This window comes from Pan troglodytes, chromosome 9 (assembly GCF_028858775.2).
Source record: "Pan troglodytes isolate AG18354 chromosome 9, NHGRI_mPanTro3-v2.0_pri, whole genome shotgun sequence".
NCBI lineage: Eukaryota > Metazoa > Chordata > Mammalia > Primates > Hominidae > Pan > Pan troglodytes.
Genome location: NC_072407.2, coordinates 69,174,178 through 69,194,718, shown reverse-complemented (window position 1 = coordinate 69,194,718; position 20,541 = coordinate 69,174,178). Strand labels below are relative to the sequence as shown.

The 20,541-nt window shown below is 62.3% G+C and overlaps 2 protein-coding genes across 9 annotated transcripts in view; one reads left to right on the top strand and one right to left on the bottom strand.

Moving 5' to 3' along the window:
• Nucleotides 1-20,541, top strand: part of PC (pyruvate carboxylase) — a 112,133-nt gene that overhangs the window by 88,024 nt on the left and 3,568 nt on the right. For all 7 annotated transcript variants that reach the window (XM_016921319.3, XM_054661428.2, XM_016921318.4 and 4 more), the window contains 12 exons: nucleotides 506-641; nucleotides 794-978; nucleotides 1,185-1,350; nucleotides 1,468-1,613; nucleotides 1,773-1,890; nucleotides 2,212-2,363; nucleotides 3,683-3,801; nucleotides 6,299-6,461; nucleotides 8,686-8,868; nucleotides 19,254-19,398; nucleotides 19,801-19,890; nucleotides 19,977-20,198. In XM_016921319.3, coding sequence (XP_016776808.1) covers nucleotides 506-641; nucleotides 794-978; nucleotides 1,185-1,350; nucleotides 1,468-1,613; nucleotides 1,773-1,890; nucleotides 2,212-2,363; nucleotides 3,683-3,801; nucleotides 6,299-6,461; nucleotides 8,686-8,868; nucleotides 19,254-19,398; nucleotides 19,801-19,890; nucleotides 19,977-20,198 — 1,825 coding nt within the window. The remainder of the gene's footprint in view (nucleotides 1-505; nucleotides 642-793; nucleotides 979-1,184; nucleotides 1,351-1,467; nucleotides 1,614-1,772; nucleotides 1,891-2,211; nucleotides 2,364-3,682; nucleotides 3,802-6,298; nucleotides 6,462-8,685; nucleotides 8,869-19,253; nucleotides 19,399-19,800; nucleotides 19,891-19,976; nucleotides 20,199-20,541) is intronic.
• On the bottom strand, nucleotides 12,163-15,570 carry LRFN4 (leucine rich repeat and fibronectin type III domain containing 4). 2 transcript variants are annotated; one of them, XM_016921324.4, is made up of 3 exons: nucleotides 15,338-15,570; nucleotides 13,542-14,900; nucleotides 12,163-13,001 (listed from the first exon to the last, which is right to left on the bottom strand). In XM_016921324.4, the coding sequence occupies exons 2-3, from the start codon at nucleotides 14,888-14,890 to the stop codon at nucleotides 12,443-12,445; spliced, it is 1,908 nt and encodes a 635-aa protein (XP_016776813.1). In that variant the 5' UTR covers nucleotides 14,891-14,900; nucleotides 15,338-15,570; the 3' UTR covers nucleotides 12,163-12,442. The 2 variants fall into 2 exon arrangements, with proteins under 2 accessions (XP_016776813.1, XP_054517405.1); XM_054661430.2 differs by having other exon boundaries at nucleotides 13,542-15,570.

The window sequence follows — 20,541 nt, the reverse complement described above, 5'->3', positions numbered from 1 at the left end:
CCTGGGTTCATGCCATTCTCCTGCCTCAGCCTCCCGAATAGCTGGGACTACAGGTGCCCGCCACCACGCCCGGCTAATTTTTTTTTTTTTTGTATTTTTAGTAGAGACGGGGTTTCACCGTGTTAGCCAGGATGGGCCAACCTGATACTTTTAAAAGTTATAGTGCATATTATGCTGGGTACGGCAGCTCACACCTGTAGTCTTAACTACTCAGGAGGCTGAGGTGGGAGGATCATTTGCGACCAGCCTAGGCAACATAGGGAGACCCTGTCTCTACAACAATAAAGTCACAGTTAGGATATCAGGCTGAGCTGGGGGCTCCATTTGGGGTTGGATTTGCTTCCTTCTCTAGAGCCAGGAAATGTTGGGCTTGGCCAGGCATCCAGGAGGTAGATGGTGCTAGCCTTTCTGTGGGGCCACTGTGGGGTTGGGAAGGGCCCTCACTCATTCTGAGGAGCCTCAGTGCTGAGGCTGCGCTAACCTGGGCTCTGACTTCCCTCCCTAGATGCTGAAGTTCCGAACAGTCCATGGGGGCCTGAGGCTCCTGGGAATCCGCCGAACCTCCACCGCCCCCGCTGCCTCCCCAAATGTCCGGCGCCTGGAGTATAAGCCCATCAAGAAAGTCATGGTGGCCAACAGAGGTGAGCACCAGTGGGGCCGGTGAGAGGAGCCTCATGGCCGCCCCAGCCTTGGCATTCTTCTCCCACTCACTGCCCCAGGCCCTGGCTTCCCACTCCCCTTTCTGCTTCTCCTAGGACCTAGGAATCTAACTTCTTGTTTCTTTGCCCTCTAGGTGAGATTGCCATCCGTGTGTTCCGGGCCTGCACGGAGCTGGGCATCCGCACCGTAGCCATCTACTCTGAGCAGGACACGGGCCAGATGCACCGGCAGAAAGCAGATGAAGCCTATCTCATCGGCCGCGGCCTGGCCCCCGTGCAGGCCTACCTGCACATCCCAGACATCATCAAGGTGGCCAAGGTGAGCCCAGCGGCTTGGCTGGGCCTGGACAGCAGGGACCAGGGAGTCTTAGTTGCCGCGGGGGTCTCTTGAGGCTGGCGTGCTCAGCGCCTCTGTGCGTGGGTGGGTAAACGGATGGAGCTCAGCAGGTTAGGCAGGGGAAGAGGCTGGCCGAGGCCTTGGAAGGGACTGCAAGGTACCGTCCTCTCCCTGACCCCCACCCGCAGGAGAACAACGTAGATGCAGTACACCCTGGCTACGGGTTCCTCTCTGAGCGAGCGGACTTCGCCCAGGCCTGCCAGGATGCAGGGGTCCGGTTTATTGGGCCAAGCCCAGAAGTGGTCCGCAAGATGGGAGACAAGGTGGAGGCCCGGGCCATCGCCATTGCTGCGGGTGAATATAACGGGCAAGCAAGGGGTGGCCCCGCAGCTCCTGGAGAGGGTCCAGCAGGGAGGGGTGGCAGGGATTCCCGCCTGTTACAGAGACTCCCCCACACCTTTCTCCCAACAGGTGTTCCCGTCGTCCCTGGCACAGATGCCCCCATCACGTCCCTGCATGAGGCCCACGAGTTCTCCAACACCTACGGCTTCCCCATCATCTTCAAGGCGGCCTATGGGGGTGGAGGGCGTGGCATGAGGGTGGTGCACAGCTACGAGGTGAGTGAAGATGCCCAGGGCTGGGAGCAGGGCAGGGCAGCCTGCCGTCGGGGCAGGGGCGGACCACTCAAGGGATCTGGAAAGTGGGTGGGGTTCATGGCAGGGGAGAGGTAGCGCTGTGGGGTCTGAGGTCTGGCTGGCCCCTGCCCGCCCTCGCAGGAGCTGGAGGAGAATTACACCCGGGCCTACTCAGAGGCTCTGGCCGCCTTTGGGAATGGGGCGCTGTTCGTGGAGAAGTTCATCGAGAAGCCGCGGCACATCGAGGTGCAGATCTTGGGTGAGTGGTCCCGACGCCCCGCCTGGGGCAGCTGGAGGCAGGAGCTGAGAGGCCCAGTCCTGGTGCCGTCACAGTGGCTGGCCTTGGGGACAGCCCTGGGGCCTGTGGGGCGCTTTTCCAGAGGACTCTGGAAAGTGGGCTCTAGGGGCCGAGCTGGCAGTTGGTCCTCACAGCCTTGGTAATGCTGGTGTCTCTCCTGGCAGCCTCTGTACCGCTGGCAGCCGGCACTGACTGGCCACAGTGGTTATGTGGGGGTGATGGGGCATTTAGGAGGCGTGTAGATTCCAGTAAAAGCTAAGCCCAGTTTATCTCCCTCCCCAGGGGACCAGTATGGGAACATCCTGCACCTGTACGAGCGAGACTGCTCCATCCAGCGGCGGCACCAGAAGGTGGTCGAGATTGCCCCCGCCGCCCACCTGGACCCACAGCTTCGGACTCGGCTCACCAGCGACTCTGTGAAACTCGCTAAACAGGTGAAGGGTGGGCTTCCCGTGTTGGGACAGGAGCCTGTGCTCACAGGCCGGCAGGCCTCACAGTGGGGCGCTGGTGGGGGAAGGGGACCCTGAGTCCCCTTCTGGGGACTGGGGATGGGGAGAAGAGGGTGAAGGACTCTCCTGGGGGCCAGAAGTGGGTTTGTGGCATCCTTCCCATGTGCAGTTGAGGCACCTGGCCCAGAGGCCAAGCTTAGAGTCCAGGATGGCTGAGAAGAGGGAGGGAAGGAGCCCCAGCCGCCTCCTCAGCCCTGCTGCTACACAGACCTGGCTTCTCTGTGGCATCAGCTCATCCCTGTCATCAGGAGAATGAGATTCCGTGGATTCTGTCAAGATTGACGACCATTATGAAGGCAGTCCTCCCTCATGTGCTTCTGTCTCCTACATCATGTTTATTATGATCTGTTTCCTTGCTCTGCACCCTCTGCCCATCTCTGCTTTTCTGGGACCTCTGGTTGGGGGGTCCTGGGCTGTGGAGGAGGCTGAGGTGGCAAGCTATCTCCCCACAGTGACCTGCCCCAGGACTGGCCTGGAGAGCACCTGCTGTGGCCAGGTGTGCAGCGGGGTCCTGCCCCCTCTTCTTCCCTGGCCTATAGGCAGCAGAGGATGCGTTACCTCCCCATGCCGAAGGCCGGGGTGTGCACTCTGCAGCAAGGCCTCAGCCACAGCTAATGCGAGGCATCGACCAGGGTCGCGTTTAAGTCAGGTCTTATTTACTGGCTTATACTATTTCACATTCCAGAACAGGTTTAAGGGAGGTGATTCTGTCTGGTTTATCGTTTTGGTGAGACCAAAAGTGAAACTGGAATTAGGGCTGAAATGTGAGTTAGAGTCATTATCTGTTGGTACCTCTCAAATGAATTTCTTTGGGTGGTGGTGGCCAGAGGTGACTGCGCAGTAGACTAGAAGGGGACTTTCTGAAAACACCTCCAAGCAGAAGCAGTGGCGGGGAGAGGCCTGGGTCTCCGGGTCTGGGTGGATGACACAGCCTTGGCGGGCAAGCCCAAGAGGCAGCAGGGCAAGGTGCCGAGCCTGGGATGGGTGGGCACCCAGATAAGCTGGGTGCAGCCATCTGTGGCTCCGGGAACCCTGGAGCCTAGTGGACTACTTGGGGGACGTGTCCAGGCAGGAGCATGACCTGGGCCCTGGGGTCTGTCTGCCATCTGTGGGGGCAGGGTTTGCCACAGGCCATTCTTTTACGGAACCAACCCAATGGGTGGGACGGAATCCCTGTCCTGAGTCCAGTGAGTTTGCCCAGGCCCTGCCTGTGCCCTCCCCTGCTCACGTGGCCGCCCCCACAGGTGGGCTACGAGAACGCAGGCACCGTGGAGTTCCTGGTGGACAGGCACGGCAAGCACTACTTCATCGAGGTCAACTCCCGCCTGCAGGTGGAGCACACGGTCACAGAGGAGATCACCGAGTGAGTGTGGGCGGGCAGGCGGGGCGGGAGGCGCGGCTTCTAGGATTTGCATAAAGTACAGGCGAAGTGGCTCCTGGGGCCAGCCAGGGGGCTTGCTCACTCCCCACATTGGTGGAGAGCAATGGGGATCCAGGTACTTAGTGTTTTAAAAGTCATTATTCTAAAAGCATTACGTGGTTATTATAAAAATCAGCACAAAGGAGCAAATAAAAATGACTGACAGCCCTCCTCTCTGTCAGGACGCTGCCGATTGCTCAGGCCCAGGTGCTCCCATCTGTCAGAGGAGTAAAGCAAGGCTCAGAGACATTTGGAGAGTTGCTCGGGGTCACACAGCTGGCGCTGGAACCCAGGCATCTCCGGCTGTCTTTGGTTTGCTCCTTTCCCGGTTTACCTGTTTTACTAGAGACATAGTTTGATGCAATAGAGATGTTTTATATAGAATTTTTATTCTACTTTTCAAATTATTTAATATTTGTTGAAGGCATTTCCCCATGCCATAATTCTGTCTGAATACTTTTAGTGGCTGCGTACTATTCCATCTTGTGTGTATTTCTTAACTTACATAATCCTCGATTGTTAGGCAATTAGGTTGTGTGTCTGGCTTTGGTGGTTATTAAGCATGTCACTTATCATCTGTGTGCCTGAATGTTTGGCTTCAGCTCTGAAGAGTTCTGAGGGTAAACCCTTCAACAGGATTATCTGATTGAAGGATAAGTAGCATCCCTCGGAACAGCCCTCTAGAGAGGTGGCACTAGCGTGCTCCCTGCAGGCACTGAGGATGACATTTTCAAAATCCGCCTGGTTTCTAAATGACAGTCACGATGGCCCTCACCCTTCAAGGTCTCTACTATGAGCCATGTAATTTCTTGACGCTGCTTTGGGCCAGCCCATCTCACTGTGGAGCATCCCTGACCCCAGTTCTGCCCCCAGCCCCAACCCCACCTGAGACTGAGGACGCTGTCGGGGTGGCTGTTGTGGCTCGCCGGGGGCATGGAGGCCCCTCCCTCCCCTTAGGAGAAGCTTAGAGACAAGACCAACACTTTGGCCGAGTGAGACTCTTCCCCTCAAGCTGCTGTGAACTCCTCGGTCTTGGGTCTGCTTAGAGCGTCCTGTTAGGGATGGGAGTCTGTCTGCTCTGGAGCACGGGTTTTATGTCAGACAGATTGGGGCTCAGGTGCTCTCAGGTCCCGAGCCACGTGGAGCCTGGGTGAGCTCCAACCTCTCTGACCCTCGAGCTCCTCCTCTGGTGGGAATGACAGGGCTCTCAGCACACCGTCGTGGAGATGAAGCATGGGAGGAGCGCAGCCTGGCCTGTGGCACTGAGTGGGAGCTGTCATCTCTGCTGCGAAGTGGGCCAGCAGGCAGCAAGAACACGGGGAAATCCTGCCAGTGTAGGTTCCAGGCCGCCTTCACCACAAGCCTCAGTGGCAATACATGTAAAACCTTGAGTGGTTTTTTTTAAGACAGAGTCTTGCTCTGTCACCCAGGCTGGAGTGCAGTGGTGCAATCTTTGCTCACTGCAACTTCTGCCTCCCGGGTTCAAGTGATTCTCCTGCCTCAGCCTCCTGAGTAGCTGGGATTACAGGCGCACACTACCAGGCCTGGCTAATTTTTGTATTTTTAGTAGAGACAGGGTTTCACCATGTTGGCCAGGCTGGTCTCGAACTCCTGGCCTCGTGTGATTCACCCACTTTGGCCTCCCAAAGTGCTGGGATTACAGGCATGAGCTGCTGTGCCCGGCCTGGGTTTTTTTTTTTGTTTGTTTTGTTTTTTAAACAGCTGTTCCACTTGGACTTGTGACTGCCGTTAGGAGCAGTAAGTCTGAGCTTGGAAAACCCTGCAGAGGTGGGGAAGCTTGCACTCTCCAAGCATCTCTAGGGGGTTTTGGGCACAAGTCCAGCAGGAATACAGGCCCCAGAAAGACAGGTCCTGACCCAGCACCCACTGTGCAACCCTCTCACAGCTGTGGTTGCCATTTCGAGGAGCCCAGCCTTCACAGCACCTGTTCCCTTGCACACTGCCCCCCTCACAACCACCCACACAGCATAGCACATATGGCCCCAAGAATGTGCTATCCTGGCCCTCTGACCTAGAGATCTGCTGAGGCTTCAAATCTAGGCTTTACCAAGGGGGAGTTTAGGGGAGTGGGGAAAACAGACCTCAAGGAAGGAGGAGGCAGAGTACAGGGAGGAGCAGCTTAGGGCTGTGTGGACGGCATCGTGAGTCAGGAATGCAGGAGCAGGTGGTCCTGGTATTTCAGCGGGCCGTCTCCAGCTGCCAGGCACTGTGTACTTTAGTCTGCTCCTGGCGGGAGCAGGGCAGGGGCTGGTGGAGCCACTGGTTGGGAGGAACCGGCTGTTCAGGCTGGCCCAGAGCCTATGGGCAGGAGTCGCACTGTGTGTGGACGCCCCCCTGGCTGCCGTGCCCCTCGTCTATCCCCCGCCTCATGTTTCCCCCTTTCTCCCGTCCTTTCCCCCCTCCCCCCAACGCCCTACAGCGTAGACCTGGTCCATGCTCAGATCCACGTGGCTGAGGGCAGGAGCCTACCCGACCTGGGCCTGCGGCAGGAGAACATCCGCATCAACGGGTGTGCCATCCAGTGCCGGGTCACCACTGAGGACCCCGCGCGCAGCTTCCAGCCGGACACCGGCCGCATTGAGGTGGGCGGAGCTCGAGCAGAGGGAGATGCCAGCTCACCTGCACACAGGTTCTGCCCGGTGCTTGGGGCTGCAGTGCCAAGTTGCCACAGCCCGGCAGTTAGGGAGGACCCGCATGTGGGCTCTGAAGTGGACATAGAGTACACGGAGGCAGGCAGTGCCCAGAGGAGGGGCGGCGCCTCCCAGGGGAAGAGACTGCTGGGCGCCCAGGTCAGGAGGAAGCCGTGAGGGTGGGAGCGGGGAGCAGGCTGGCTTGGTGGAGCAAAACGCAGGGACCCAGACACAAAGCCAGCCCCTGACCCTCCAGCTCCCACAGGAGCCCCACGCCTGGCTGCCGACGGAGCCCAAGCACCACCTCCCATCTGAGGGATGGGCTGACATGGCAAGACCTGGGGGTGGGGGTGGCAAAGGACTGGGCCCAGAGGTCCCAATGGAGTCTGAGCCAAGCTCAGGGGCCCATCAAGGATGGGGGAGGGAGTCGGAGATGGCGGCACAGGAGGGAGACCGAGAGGTGGATTCGGGGCCGCGAGATGGCAGCCTTGGTGGGGGAGAGAGCTGGTGTAGGGGGCGCTGAGGCGGTCCACGGCAGGCTCCTCAGCACAGCAAGACTCGCGCCTTCTCCAGGAGGGCTCCCTGTACCTTCCCTCCTCTCAGCACTGGGACCCAGTCATTGGCCTCCAAAACCCATCTCCCCCGCCTCTGGTCCCAGCTGTGGGCAGGAGCCCTGCGGCCTGCTCGGTGCCTGTTCCCAGCCCTGCACGTGCTGCCAGCACCGTGCCAGCTGTGCTAGGGACTTGCTCCCTATCCAGGGGCCTGAGCCCCAAAGGAGGCAAGACATTGATGGAGCTCCAGCTTTGCTCCAGAGTCCAAGGCAGAGGCCCCCGGGCTTGTGTGGGGCGGTGAGGGGAGCAAACATGAGTTTGGGCCAGGCTCTGGGCTTCTGAGACAAGGGAGGCTGGGGAGGCTGGGGGTAGGGACCAGAGCTCTCTGGATTCTGGAAGCAGCAGAGCCTGTGGCTTCAGCAGGGAGCTGGCCACCTGCCTTCTGTTTCTGGAAGAGTCTGTAGGTGGCGGCAGCCCCAGGCTGAGTGCTGCTCGGCGGCCCCTGACTTCTCTGCCTCCCTCCATCCCCACTTCCAAGCCCTGGCTCTTCAGAGCCTGCCTCACCACAGAGTATTTTTAGCCAACAGTTTCTGCTCTCAGCTGAGTGTTCACCCTTAAATATTTTATGAAGTTCCTTTTTATTGAACACAGGCCTCTGCCCCCGAGAAGCGGAAATGGGCAGTGGATGTCCCGAGCCCCTCTGGGCGGTCCCCTCACTCCCCTTCTTCCTTACCTGGGCCTGACGGGTCCCCCACCTCCGGGGAGCCTTTCTCTGCGGGGCTCACTCGGGCGGCACGAACAGGTGCAGGCGGCACGAGCCACCTGTGTGTGTGAGTGTCGGCGCCTCTGTCTCCTCTCCGCTGCCCCTCCCATTGCCGTCTGGCCCTGGCCCTGTCCCGCTGCCCCGCTGCCCTCTCCTCGCCCTTGGTTTGCTTCCCTGATGGGTGTGGACCCTGCCTCTGGCACTTTCCCTTCATTTCCTCTCCCACTTCCTCCTCGTTGCCTCCTCTCCCTCCCATCCTCCCTTCTGGAAGGAAAGGAAAGGAAAGGAGCATGGGTGGATGTTGAGGCCTTCCCCACCACCCTGTTAAAAACAAAAACAAACCCCCGGTCAGCCTCGCCTCTTGCCTCGCACATGGTCCTTTGGAGGCCCTGTCGCCGGCCTGCTCGTCCCCTCGCTGTCTGGGAGCCCACGGCGAGGCCCTTTAGCGGCCGGGTCAGCAGACCTCAATCCGTGCTGTGGAACGAACGTGGATGAGTCTGAAAGGCTAGAGGGTTGCTCAGGCAGGTGCAGCAGGTCCGTGGGAATAGAGGCAGGGCTGGCCCCTGCCTGCCCGGGCCCCTCTCCCGCTCTGCGGCAGGCATTCCCTTCCTCCTCTGCCCTCTCCCAGCTCCTCACAGGGAGCCAGTAGCAGTGACTGCGTGGCACGTAGAGAAGGGACACACTCCTGGGTTTGGTGACAGAAACAGCAAAACCTGACCAGCCAGAGCTGGGATTCACCTGCGGACACCCCACGCTCTGCTCTCAGCAGCTGCTGGGTGCACACCTGGCCAGCCTCGGGGTGGGTGAGGCACTTTTGACCGCAGTTTCTGGCGCAGGTCCTCACGCCTCACCCTTCCCACAGGTGTTCCGGAGTGGAGAGGGCATGGGCATCCGCCTGGATAATGCTTCCGCCTTCCAAGGAGCCGTCATCTCGCCCCACTACGACTCCCTGCTGGTCAAAGTCATTGCCCACGGCAAAGACCACCCCACGGCCGCCACCAAGATGAGCAGGGCCCTTGCGGAGTTCCGCGTCCGAGGTGTGAAGGTGAGAGGCTGCAGCCCCCGCCTGCCTTTGCTCCCGGCCCTTGGAGGGCCCCCTGGCCGTTCACTTCCCCACCAAGGGCCTTGCACATGGCTTCACCTCAGCCTTGCCCCTGACTGATGGGTCGAGGTCAGTGGCTCTCCTCGGCTGCAGCTGCACGCCAGACTCCAGCTGTTTTCAGAGTCTGCAGGCGCCTGGGCAACCCGCTGCCAGAGTCCCTGGCAGTGGCCTGGCCGGAGCTCGTCCTCACACGCCTCCTGTCTAGTCTTGTTCCGGGGAGACCCACGCTGTGTCCCGCCCCTCTGGGGTGAGAATCACCTGGAATGTGTGTTAAATATCATTAGGCTTCCCTTCTGGAAATCCTGATCCCACAGGTTTGGGTAGAGGCGCCAGAACCTGTGTTTTGAACAAGTTCCCCAGATAATTCTTTTTTATTTTTGAAGTGGAATCTTGCTGTCGCCCAGGCTGGAGTGCAGTGGCGCGATCTCGGCTCACTGCAACCTCTGCCTCCTGGGTTCAAGCGATTCTCCTGCCTCAGCCTCCCGAGTAGCTGGGACTACAGGCGCCCCCCACCACGCCCGGCTAATTTTTGTATTTTTAGTAGACGGGGTTTTATCACATTGGCCAGGCTGGTCTCAAACTCCTGACCTCAGGTGTTCCACCCGCCTTGACCTCCCAAAATGCTGAGATTACAGGTGTGAGCCACCGTGCCTGGCCTCCCAGATAATTCTTAATTTCTGGAAAATGTGGATCCCCCCCACCAGGCAAGAGCCCAAGTCATGTAGATGCGGTCACTTTGCACAGAGTCAGGCCCCCGCCAGCCCCCTGCTCTCCTCACCTGGCCTGGTGCACACAGTGTCAGGTGCTTCAGGAGCAGCCGAGGGTGGGGGCGCAGCAGAGACATGAGCAGGAGGCTTGGGAGGCAGCCTGCCCTTGGTGGGCTGGCAGCTCGGCTTGTCTTTGGGTGGCCTTGGTGGGTGCCCTGCCTGGCATGAGGACTCTAAATGGGTATTTAGGATCTAAAGAGCCCTTTGCTGGGCTCTGTTACTGGCGTCTGTAGCTAGAGAGGAATCCACAGCCAGGAAATGCCGCCTCGGCCTTTGAAGCCAGCACGTGTCCCGTGGGTGCCACCCTCAGAATGGCAAGAAGAGCCGGAGGACAGGGGCTTTGGCCCTCAGCCCCTGTGGGAGTTACCACCCCATCTTCTTCTTGGGGGTCCCCACAGGGCGGGCTGTGCTGGGCACTGGCACCGGCCCCTCTGCCTTGGCCTCGTGTCCTCCTTGCAGCTTCCAGCCCTGCCTGTCGTAGAGGCGCAGTTGCTTGGGGGATGGGGGGGCATGTGGGCCGTGCTGTCCCCTCAGGGTCCTGCAATCACTTCTCACATGTCCACATGGCTGCTTGGTCGCAAGATCCCCTGGAGGCTTCTGGGCCTATGCCTGTGTGTGTGGCCAGCCTGTCTCCCACCTTAAGAGGGAACAGCGCACTTCCTAGAGGCCAGGGGGTGTTACTCTTCCATGGGGAGCCTCTCAGCCTCCCTGTTGGGGGTCCCTGTCGTGCACATAGGCAGAGGTGTGTCACGACATCAGCTGTCGACGTCACGCGCTCCCCCTGCACCTTGCTGCGGCTCCTGGTGTCCTGGCGGGGATGTCCTGCGGCTGCTTCGGTGTTGAGGGGATGCGTGGCCATGCACAGGGGTGACCCAGGCCATCCCCCTCGCCTGCCCCTGCCCGTTGCTCTGTGGTCCTGGCTGGCTCCCGGGGTTGTGCCCAGTTCCTCTGCTCCCTCCTCACCCTCAGCAGCTCCCCACGTGCCAAGCTGGTCCCTGGGCCCTAGAACCTTGCGCCTGCTAGGGGTGCAGCTAGAGGTGGGCTTCTGCACCCTGGAGGGCCCAGAAAGATCTTCCTCTTTAGACCGTCCCCCGCCCCCCAGGTGGAGAAAGGGGCACTAGAGCCCGTGACCACGGGGCCAGCAGCAGGATAAGTGTCTCTGGTGTCTGGGGGTGCCAAGTCCTCCCCAAATGTGCACCGAGACCAGGCCGCTGGCTCTAGCCGCCTCCTGAGCCTCATGCTAGCGCCCAGCGTGGCAGCCCTGGCCCTCCTGTCCCTTTGCCGTCTGTGCCCACCCACCCTGTCCCGCGTCCCCGCCCACTTCTCCATGGCGTTCGCTCCCCACACCCTTCTCTGTCGAGGACCTTGCTCCCATTCATCTAAACCAGGCTCTCGAAGCCCACCTCTAGCTGCATGTTCTGGGGCTGGGAGGGCAGGCACATGCGTGTGAGTCAGGTCCATGCACACGTGAACACACGTATGCCTTAGAGCACCTGCCTCACCTCGGCTGCCCGGTGGCAGTGCCTTGGCCCTCACACAGAAAACACCAGGGAGTCTGTGCAGCGTGTTTGCCGTGGCCTGGGGTGCCAGGGCCGCCTTCTGAGTTTTCATACAGCACCTGGGGGAGCTTGACCCTCTGCAGGGCTGAGGGCCACGTCTGCCCATGCCCCCCAGCCAGTGCCTAGAAGCAGATAGTTCAGGAGGCTGCAGGGGCTGGGCCAGGTCGGAGGCTGCCCGGGCCTGGCCAGGGGTCCTAGCAGAGAAAGCAGGGCTCGTGCCCATCCGGCTGCCTCCCTGCAGCGAGGGAGGGCGAAGGCCGCCTTCCCAGGAAGGCCCAGAGCACATCTGAGCTGGCAGCTGCGGTCCTGCTCGGACCCACAGTTCTGACAGGAACCTTCCAGAGGATCGCGGGCTGATGGCAGAGCAGTGGGGTTCCCTGCCCTTCCAGTCCCTTTGGGATGGCGTTTTACCAGTCCACAAGATGCCCTGGGAGGTGGCAGACATAGCTGTCAGCACCTGGAGCCATGAGGACTTTTCACTGTACGCTCAGCCCAGGTCCGTTCTCCCAGAGGGCTGTACCGTCCCCCACCTCCTCCTGTTGCTTAGTCCAGTCCTGTGTCCGCCCCGCAGACCCTGAAGTGCCATGGGGAAGGCGCTCACACGTGCTCCCCAGGCTTTACACTGGATATGGCGTCCTGTCGCCACCTGGCAGGAAGGGGCGTTCTTTGCACTTACAGGCGAGGGGAGGCCGCCTGCCCAAGCCCATGCTCCTGCAGGTCAGAAGACACCAGGCACAGCCCTTGGCCGCAGCCCTGGGCCGCCCCTGTGGACAGGAAGCCAGGAGGCCCCAGGCTGCTGTGACTGCCCCCACCGGCCCTGGTAGCCCCACCCTTGTCTATGTGCCACCAGCAGCCCGTGTCCCGTCCTCCCGTCTCGGGGGACCTAGCCAGACAACACCAGAGACTAGCACTGAGGTGTCCCCAACAATTTTATTATAAATAAAAACAAGACTCCCAGTGGGTGGCTGCAGCCCCTGCCTCGGTGGCTGTGAGCACCTGTTGGAGGGGCCTGCCCTTACCCTGGTCTGGAGGCCAGAACCGAGGAAAGGGCTCCCTGCCCCGCCAAGTACACAGGGGAGCCTGAGGTACCGAGAATAAAAACCAGGGAGGGACTCCCAGGCCAGGCGGCCGCCCCGGGCCCTCTGCCCCACGAGGCTCATCCCTTGGAGCACACAGGAAGCTGCCCGTCCATCACACCACACTCTCTTCCAGCCGCTCGGCGCTGCCTCCTACCCCCCGGCACCCTGCCCCGAGCAGCCCCCCATGCACAGAGTGGCTCCGTCGGGCCCAGGCTCCTCCCAGGCGCCTGGCATAACCGTAGCACCCGGCATCTCCCAGGTCCAGGGAGCAGCTGCGCTGCGGCCGGGGCGGGGGGCTCCGCGGCGGGTGGGCCTTGGATGTGGGGCTGGGGCCTCCATTGGTCTGGGACTGGACGTGGCTGAGCTTGAGGGGGAGGCGGCCATTTCCGGCCCCCCGGCCCCGAACCAGCAAGGCCACAGTGAAGACCAGTAAGGCAGCCACCAGCACACCCCCCACGGCCACGGTCAGGGTCCCGCCCAGCACGTGGGCCTGCAGGGCGTGGCACAGGGGCGAGGCTGGCAGCGTGGAGAAATGGGCACAGCCCAGCAGCCTGGTGGCCGTGAGGTCAGAGGGCCCAGCGGCCGGTGACAAGGCCAGCAGGCAGAGGTCATAGTCAGCGCCAGGGACGAGGTGCTTCAGCAGGAAGTGGTGGCTGGAGGCTGGGACAATCCTGCAGGCAAGGGCAGGTGGTCAGAGCCCGGGGCTGGGGTCTAGCCCCATCCTCACCTCCCCACTCCCGTGCTCCCAGCTCCAAACACCCCTCCCCCTGGGGCCACTCAGGCTCTTGGGTTCACTCAGGAAGGTGAACAGGCTGGAGAGTGTGGCCAGGAGATGGGTGTGTGCACTGGCACAGGACGCAGGCAAGCGAGGGGAATGGGGTGGGGGGATGGTACCAGCAGAGGCAGAAATAACACGCGGGCGCGGGCCATGTGCTTCAGACAGACCCAACCGCCACCTGCTGCCCGGGAGGCCTGCACAGCTCAGTGACACCTGGGACATCTCATGGGGTGGGGTCCTTCTGCCGCCCCTTGAGCTCCAGCCCCCTCAGGCAGCCAGGCCAGGCCACTGCTCCTCCAAGAGTCCAGCAGCCATGGTCGGGGAGGGGGTGTCAGCCCCAGAGAGAGGAGAGGTGGAAGCAAAGCCTTGTGGGGAGCAGAGGGCGGAGGAAGGGCGCCGGGAGTGCAGCCGGGTGTGGGGCACGCATCCTCACCGGTAGATGAGGGTCTCATCTTCGCTGCTGTTGTACTGGATTTGGAACATCCACACTGGGTCGGCTGGCCGCCCGGGACCCCAGCTCACCAGCCCTGAGGTGGCGGTCACCTCCGTCACCTGCACGGCTGGCTCAGACTCCAGCGTCCCCTCACCCTCGGCAGCAGTGCGAGCCGAGGCGGCGATGTCCGAGGGCCCGGGGCGGCCCCCCTCGGCACTGCTGTTCCCACCATGGGGCAAGGCCAGCACCCGCAGTTCTACTCGGGCCGTGGCCTCACCAGCAGGGTTGGTGGCGATGCAGGTGTAGCCCCCAGCGTCCCCAGCGCCGGTCACCCCAATCTCTAAGGTCCCGTTGGGGAAAGCCCGGGCTCGGGAGGAGTTGCCAACCAACCGGTCGTCAGGACCGACCCAGTGCATAGTAGGCGCGGGGTCACCCAGGGCCCGGCACCGCAGCGTGGCCCGCTGGCCTTCCAGCACCCAGAGGCGCTGCGTGTGGCGGGCAATGAGGGGCGGCTCACAGGAGAACTCGCCCTCAGGCACTGCCCAGAAGTAGCGGCCGGCCAGGCCGGGCGGGGAGGCGCACGTTTCCAGGTCGTCAGGCCGCGCCAGCCGCCGCAGCCACAGCAGCTCACAGTTGCAGTGCAGGGGGTTCCCGCTAAAGCTCAGCACCAGGGGGGCGGGAGAGGCCTCTGCATCACGCCCACGAGAGAAAAGCGGGTCCGGAGCCAGCGTGGCCAGGCGGTTGGAGGTGAGGTCCAGGCGGGAGAGCTGACCGAGCTGGGCGAAGGCGCCTGGGGGCAGTGCGTCAATAAGGTTATGGTCCAGGTTGAGGGTGTGCAGGGCAGGCATGGCGCCGATGCCGGCCCAGGGCACCTGCCGGAGGTTGTTGTAGGACAGGTCCAGGTCCTCCAGGCTCTCTAGGAAGTCGTCGAAGGCTCCCGGCGCGATGCGGCCCAGCTGGTTGCCGCTGAGGATGAGGTGCTGCAGGTTGACGGGGCCCCGAAGGCTCCCGGTGCCCAGCTCCACCAGCCTGTTGCCGTCAAGGTGGAGGGAACGCAGGCTCTCGAGGTCCCCAAAGGCGCGGGCCCCAATGCGGGTGATGGCATTGCGAGACAGTGTCAGGTCCACCAGTCCCGTCATGTTGCGGAAGTCAGGGGGCCCCAGGGCCTGGATGAAGTTGTCAGCCAGCCGCAGCTCCACTGTGCGCCGGTCCACGTTGGGCGGCACAAACAACAGGCCTCGGTGGGCACAGAGGGTGCTGAGCGACTCGGACAGGTTCTGGCAGACGCAGGGCAGCGGGCAGGCGGCCGCTCCACTGGCCAGCAGCAGCAGCAGGAGCGGCGGGGCCATGGTGAGCGCCCTGTAGGAAGGGGCCACAGCCCAGGCACAGGTGGGGCTGGCGCAGGTGCCCACTTGGGCCCAGGACAGTCCCAGAAGCCAGCTTCTGTGAGCCTGGCCCGGGGAGGGGCTGGGTCAGAGGCCCAAGAGGGCCGCCAGAGATGAGGGAAGGTTGGGGCCTGCAGGGCCAGGCCCCCCAGAGCAAAGGTCACATTTCCCAAGCAGTTAAGGGGGAGTCCAGGCGCTGGGGACAAGGTGAGGCATGAGGCAGGAAGCGGAGGAGGACCGAGAGCAGGGAGGGTCCCGGAACTTCCTTTCCCAGGCGTCCCCAGGAATCGCCAGCCCCCTCCCCCCTCCCCGCCATACCCTCCCCCGCCAGAGAAGGCGCCCCCGAACCTCCCGTGGAGTCCGTGGCCCCTCCCTGGCCGGCCCCCGCGCTGCGCCCGGCGGCCCCCTCACCTGGTGTCCGTCGCTCAGGGGGTGCGGGCCGGCCTCCCTGCGAGCCCGGCCGGCCCCCGCCGACTCCTGGCCGCTCTCCCGCGGGGGCGAGGCCCGGGGATGACCGGCCGCCCACCGCCCACCTTCGGGCCCATGGCGCTCGGGCCCGCGGCCCCGGCTCGCTCGGTTCCCGGCACCTTTTCCCGGCGCGGTTAGCGGTGGCGGCGGCGACAGGCGAGCGGGTGCGCGCCGGCGGGCGCGCGCGCCGCGGACACGCACGTGGAGGGCGGACGGGGAGGGGCGCGCGGGGATCCACCCGGGCCCGGGCCGGCTCCTGAGGTCACGGGGACACGCGGCCGCTGCAGCGCCCACGGGTGGCGCCCAGTCACGCCCGAGGCCCGGGCCGGCGCGGGCCCTCCGCGCTGTCCCCCGGCGCTGCCGCAGCGCACTCACCCTGGCACAGGCGCGCGCGCCCCCGGCCACCCTGGCGCCCCGGCATCCTGCACCGCACGGGCGCCCGCCGCCGCGGCGCGAACCTCACTCTGCAGACAGCCAGACAAAGCGCCTGCTCGCGGGCCCCTTCACCATCTCCCGGAGACGGGCGTCTTTGTCACATGTCGCTGGGCACCCTCCCCAACACACCCACACATGCCCACACACCCACACGTCCCTGCACCCACGGGCAGGGCCGAGCGCAAACCCGCACTGTTGCTGGGACCCTTGCATTCACAGACACACGCTGAAGGTCATAACCGTTATGCATCAGCGAGTCACGTGGAGGGTCCCCAACCGGCACGGGGTTCGGCCGTGGGGGGGCTGGGGCGGCGCCCCTGGCAGGGCTGCTGCGGGGTGGGGCCGAGAGGGCTCGGCCTCCGGGCAGGCGCCCCGCCCCCGCTGCCCCGCCCTGGCCCCCGCTGCCTCTCGCCTCTCCCTCCCTCCCCAGCTGCCCCGCCCGCCCCGCGGGCCAGGCGTTCCGGAGCCAACGGGCCTCCGCCTCGGGCCGGATTGGTCTGCGCGGCGCGGCTTCCCAACCGCCGGGGGCACGCAGTGGGAAGCTGTGCGTCCTCGCAGCGCCTGCGGCCCCTCCCTCCCGCTCTGTCGCCGCCGGGCCATTTCCCTGGAAGAGCGGCTCGGAACCAGCTCCTCTCAGAGAAAGGGCTCCCGGCGTGAGGTGGGGGAGGTTCTTTGCTTCCTGGTTGAGAAAGCTGGGGCTTCGGTGGCTCGGCGAGCCTGGTTTCCTTCCAGCTGTGCCCGCCACCACCAGTGGTCTGCCCAGTTGGGAAACAGAGGAAGTCACCACCTCCCCGTGTCTCCTGGTCCTTAAGCCACCTAAACCTCAGCCATCCTCCTTCTCCCTCCAGCCCTGATCCCCATGGGCCAGGTGGCAGGAAACTCGGGGAAACCCAAGATTGGAATTCTGATCCTGTCAGCACAGCAGTGTAGTCCTGGGCACGTTACCTGACCACTGAAAACAAGTTCCTCCTGTAGGCCAGGAGAGTTGGATGGTACATACTTAAGCATTTCCTAGGGGCGAGAGGGGAGGACAGCTGCAGCTTGTGAGGGGCTTACGGGCAGCCAGAAGCCATTCTGTCACCACTCACTGGGCCTCAGCTGTGGCGTTTGTAAAATGAGGGGGATTCAGTCCTGGTGCAGGTCAACTGTGATGTGCAGTGGCACCAGCTATGTCTTTGTTCCTCTTCTCCCCATCAAAAATGTTTTCCACCGGGTGCAGTGGCTCATGCCTGTAATCCCAGCAGTTTGGGAGGCCGAGGCAGGTGGATCACTTGAGGCCAGGAGTTCCAGACCAGCCTGGCCAACATGGTGAAACCCCATCTCTATTAAAAATACAAAAATTAGCCGGGCATGGTACCGCACGTCTGTTGGGATGAGGCATGAGAATCGCATTAACCAGGGAGCCACAGGTTGCAGTGAGCTGAGATTGTGCCACTGAATTCCAGCCTGGGTGACACACTTTGTCTCAAAAAAAGTTTTCATTCACTCTAAATATAGATGTTTACCAGCATCCACCATGGCCACCCAGTGCTGGGAGCTGGGTTCATCAGGAACCAGATGGGCCTGGTTCCTGCCCCCATAGAGCTTACAGTATGGAGGAGAGGATGGGCAACCCGACAGTCACAAAGGGGAGACTCAGTGGGGACCCTCCACATGACTCGGTGATGCAGAATGGTTATGACCTTCAGCGTGTGTCTGTGAACGCAAGGGTCCCAGCAACAGTGTGGGTCTGTGCTCAGCCCTGCCCGTGCGGGTTCCTCAGCGGCCTGCTGGAAAGGTGAGCATCAGCTCTGCCGAGGGTGTGAGGACAGGGCGAAGGCCTCCAAGGGTCCTTCTCACTCTGCGCGCTCGGGGCTCTTTGGATGGTTTCATTAGCTGCCTCCCTTCTCCAGTGCCATGCCTTGGCCCAGCTGAAATGTCAGCATCTCTTCAGGAGAGGCAGGGGCGAGGCTCAGGGGCAGACAGGCACAGCACTGCTGGCGGGGTCCCACTCTGTGGTGAGCACCTGACAGGCTGGTGGGGGAGGCACCCTTCCTGTCCAGGCCTCCAGGTAATAGGAGCCTAAGAGACGGCGAGCTCAGAGGAGTCTGGGTGGCCTTGAGTCCCTGTTGAAGGTGCCGACAGGGATCATGAATAAGTGACGCGTGGAGGTGTTTTCTTCACGGTGGAAGCCAGGGCTGTCGCTACACAGCCACAGGCCATGCTTTCACAGGTCTTGGAGCACCTCTCACAGTGCTGGCTTGCATGTCCCCGTTTAAGTCATACTCACCCTGGCCCAGCCTCATGTTGTCACCCAGGCATTTAATGAGTGGAACCGAGGGCCCCTGTGCACAAAGCGCACTGACACATGCCTCAGGCAGCACCCTGCCCCCAAGGGTTCCCAGGCAGACAAGCAGAGGATGAAGCCGATGGGTGTGCTTGCCCACAGCGGGTTCCTCAGGGGACTGCTGGAAAGGTGAGCGTCAGCTCTGCCAAGGGTGTGAGGACAGGGCGAAGGCCCTTGAGAAGTTCAGGGAGAGCTTCCCAGGCAGGTGCAAAGGTGTGGAGCACGAGGCAAGTTTGATGTGGCTGGAGGTGGCCACAATGAGGAAGGCGGTGGAGGGTGTGGCCTGGAGATGGAGAAGAGGTCACAAGGTCCCAAAATGGCCGTGGTCGAATCCTCTGGCTTGACCAGTGGCATGGGAGGAGTGGGTGATGAGGGTGATGGGATGCAGGTTTTGGTAACTGGGGGGACAGTGGGGCACCCACTGGGCACAGGAGGACTGGGTGCATAGGCAGGAAGCTGGCCGTGGACTTGCTGAACTTATGCGAGGGGTGAACAAGGAAAGGCCCGGGAGGCAGTTGCACCTCTGGGTCTTGCCCTGGAGGCAGAGCCTGTCACTGGCGCCACAGCCCTGGGACGGGGCCTCCTGGGGAGCATGTGGTGTGTGAGGAGCTGGGGAGGAAGAGGACAGGAGAGCAAGATGGCTTGGAAGCCCAGGGAACGAGCAGCAAGGCGGGAGCATGCCCGCTGGACTCAGCTGGGAGGAGTGACTTAGTGAGAGTGCCAGAGTGTGGTCTGTTGCGGTCAAGGCCCTCTTTCGAGAAGCGTGGACGAGGGGCAAGGGTGACTGCTGTGGGCCACGCTGCTGGAGAAAAAGGCTGAGCCCTGTTCTAGGCTGCGGGGAGGCAGGAAGGGTGGCCTTCAGCACATGCTTTGGTGTAAACAAGTATGGAGGGAGCAGGCCCAGCCCGTGACAGCTTAGGGGGCTCTGCTGGAGTGAGGAGAGGGCTGAGGGACGGGGAAGTGCCCCTCTGCAGGGAGGCCCAGAAGCTGTGCTGGCCCAGGGCAGCACCTTCAGCCTTTTCTCTTTCAGCCTTTTCTTCTCTCCCTTCCCTGTCTGTGCTGCATGGTGACCCCCTCCCACCCGCCTCTGTCCTGCAGACCAACATCGCCTTCCTGCAGAATGTGCTCAACAACCAGCAGTTCCTGGCAGGCACTGTGGACACCCAGTTCATCGATGAGAACCCAGAGCTGTTCCAGCTGCGGCCTGCGCAGAACCGGGCCCAAAAGCTGTTGCACTACCTCGGTCTGGCTCGAGACTGCCCTGCCCTGCCCTCCCCTCCCCTCCGCTCTCCAATCTCTTGCTCCTACCTCCTTGCCACTCCCCATGACCAAAGAACTCCTTAGTGTCCCCTGCCCCTTACCCCTGCCCTCATTCTGGCCCTGCGTCCTCTTGTCCTGCACCCTGCCATTCACCGCTCTCCTTGCTCCTGATCTGAGAGACCCCACCTTTCCATCCACGTGGTCCTCAAGAGGTCCCCACTGCCTGTACCCAGGAGGCCCTGGCTTTGGAGAGGACAGGGGCCAGCTGGAAGCCCGGGGATCCTGGAGGGATGTGTCCCTGTCCCTGAGCCCAGCCACTCTCACTGCTGCCCTCGACTCAGCCTCTGCCCAGCCCACCCTGACCCACTGCCCGCTTTCTCCCCAGGCCATGTCATGGTAAACGGTCCAACCACCCCGATTCCCGTCAAGGCCAGCCCCAGCCCCACGGACCCCATTGTCCCTGCAGTGCCCATAGGTAGGTGAGATCCATTCTGTCAACTCATGGGGGAGACAGGAGGTTGCCACCTGCAGGATGGGCACCAATGCCCCTGTCTACCCTAGGCCCGCCCCCGGCTGGTTTCAGAGACATCCTGCTGCGAGAGGGGCCTGAGGGCTTTGCTCGAGCTGTGCGGAACCACCCGGGGCTGCTGCTGATGGACACGACCTTCAGGGACGCCCACCAGTCACTGCTGGCCACTCGTGTGCGCACCCACGATCTCAAAAAGATCGCCCCCTATGTTGCCCACAACTTCAGCAAGCTCTTCAGCATGGAGAACTGGGGAGGTAGGCTGGCATGCTGCGCAGCGCCTGGTAGGAATGGGCGCCCGCTCTGTGGCCAGTCCCACAGGCTTAGGCCACTGGGGACGAGCTAGAGACGTTGACACGAAGAACACCAAAGAGGAAGGACCGAAGAAGGTACAGCGCCCTCTCCGGCCAGGCCTGGTGCCGGTACGAGGTTGCAGAGCTGAGACCAGGTGCATCCTGGGAGGCCCAGGGTCAGGAGGAGACACCTGCCTGTTAATTATAGCACAGAGAGGTAGAGGAGAAGATGGGATTATAAAGGGGGCATAGAAGGGACACAAATGAGCCTGGTCTCCCCCTTAGAGATCAGACAAGGGAAAAATCT

Bases quoted from the DNA above. Each gene is read 5' to 3' on its own strand.
- LRFN4 (XM_054661430.2), bottom strand. From the start codon at position 14,890: ATGGCCCCGCCGCTCCTGCTGCTGCTGCTGGCCAGTGGAGCGGCCGCC. The intron at 13,002-13,541 runs GTGAGGATGCGT...CCTTGCCTGCAG, and splicing joins GATGAGACCCTCATCTACCG to GATTGTCCCAGCCTCCAGCC.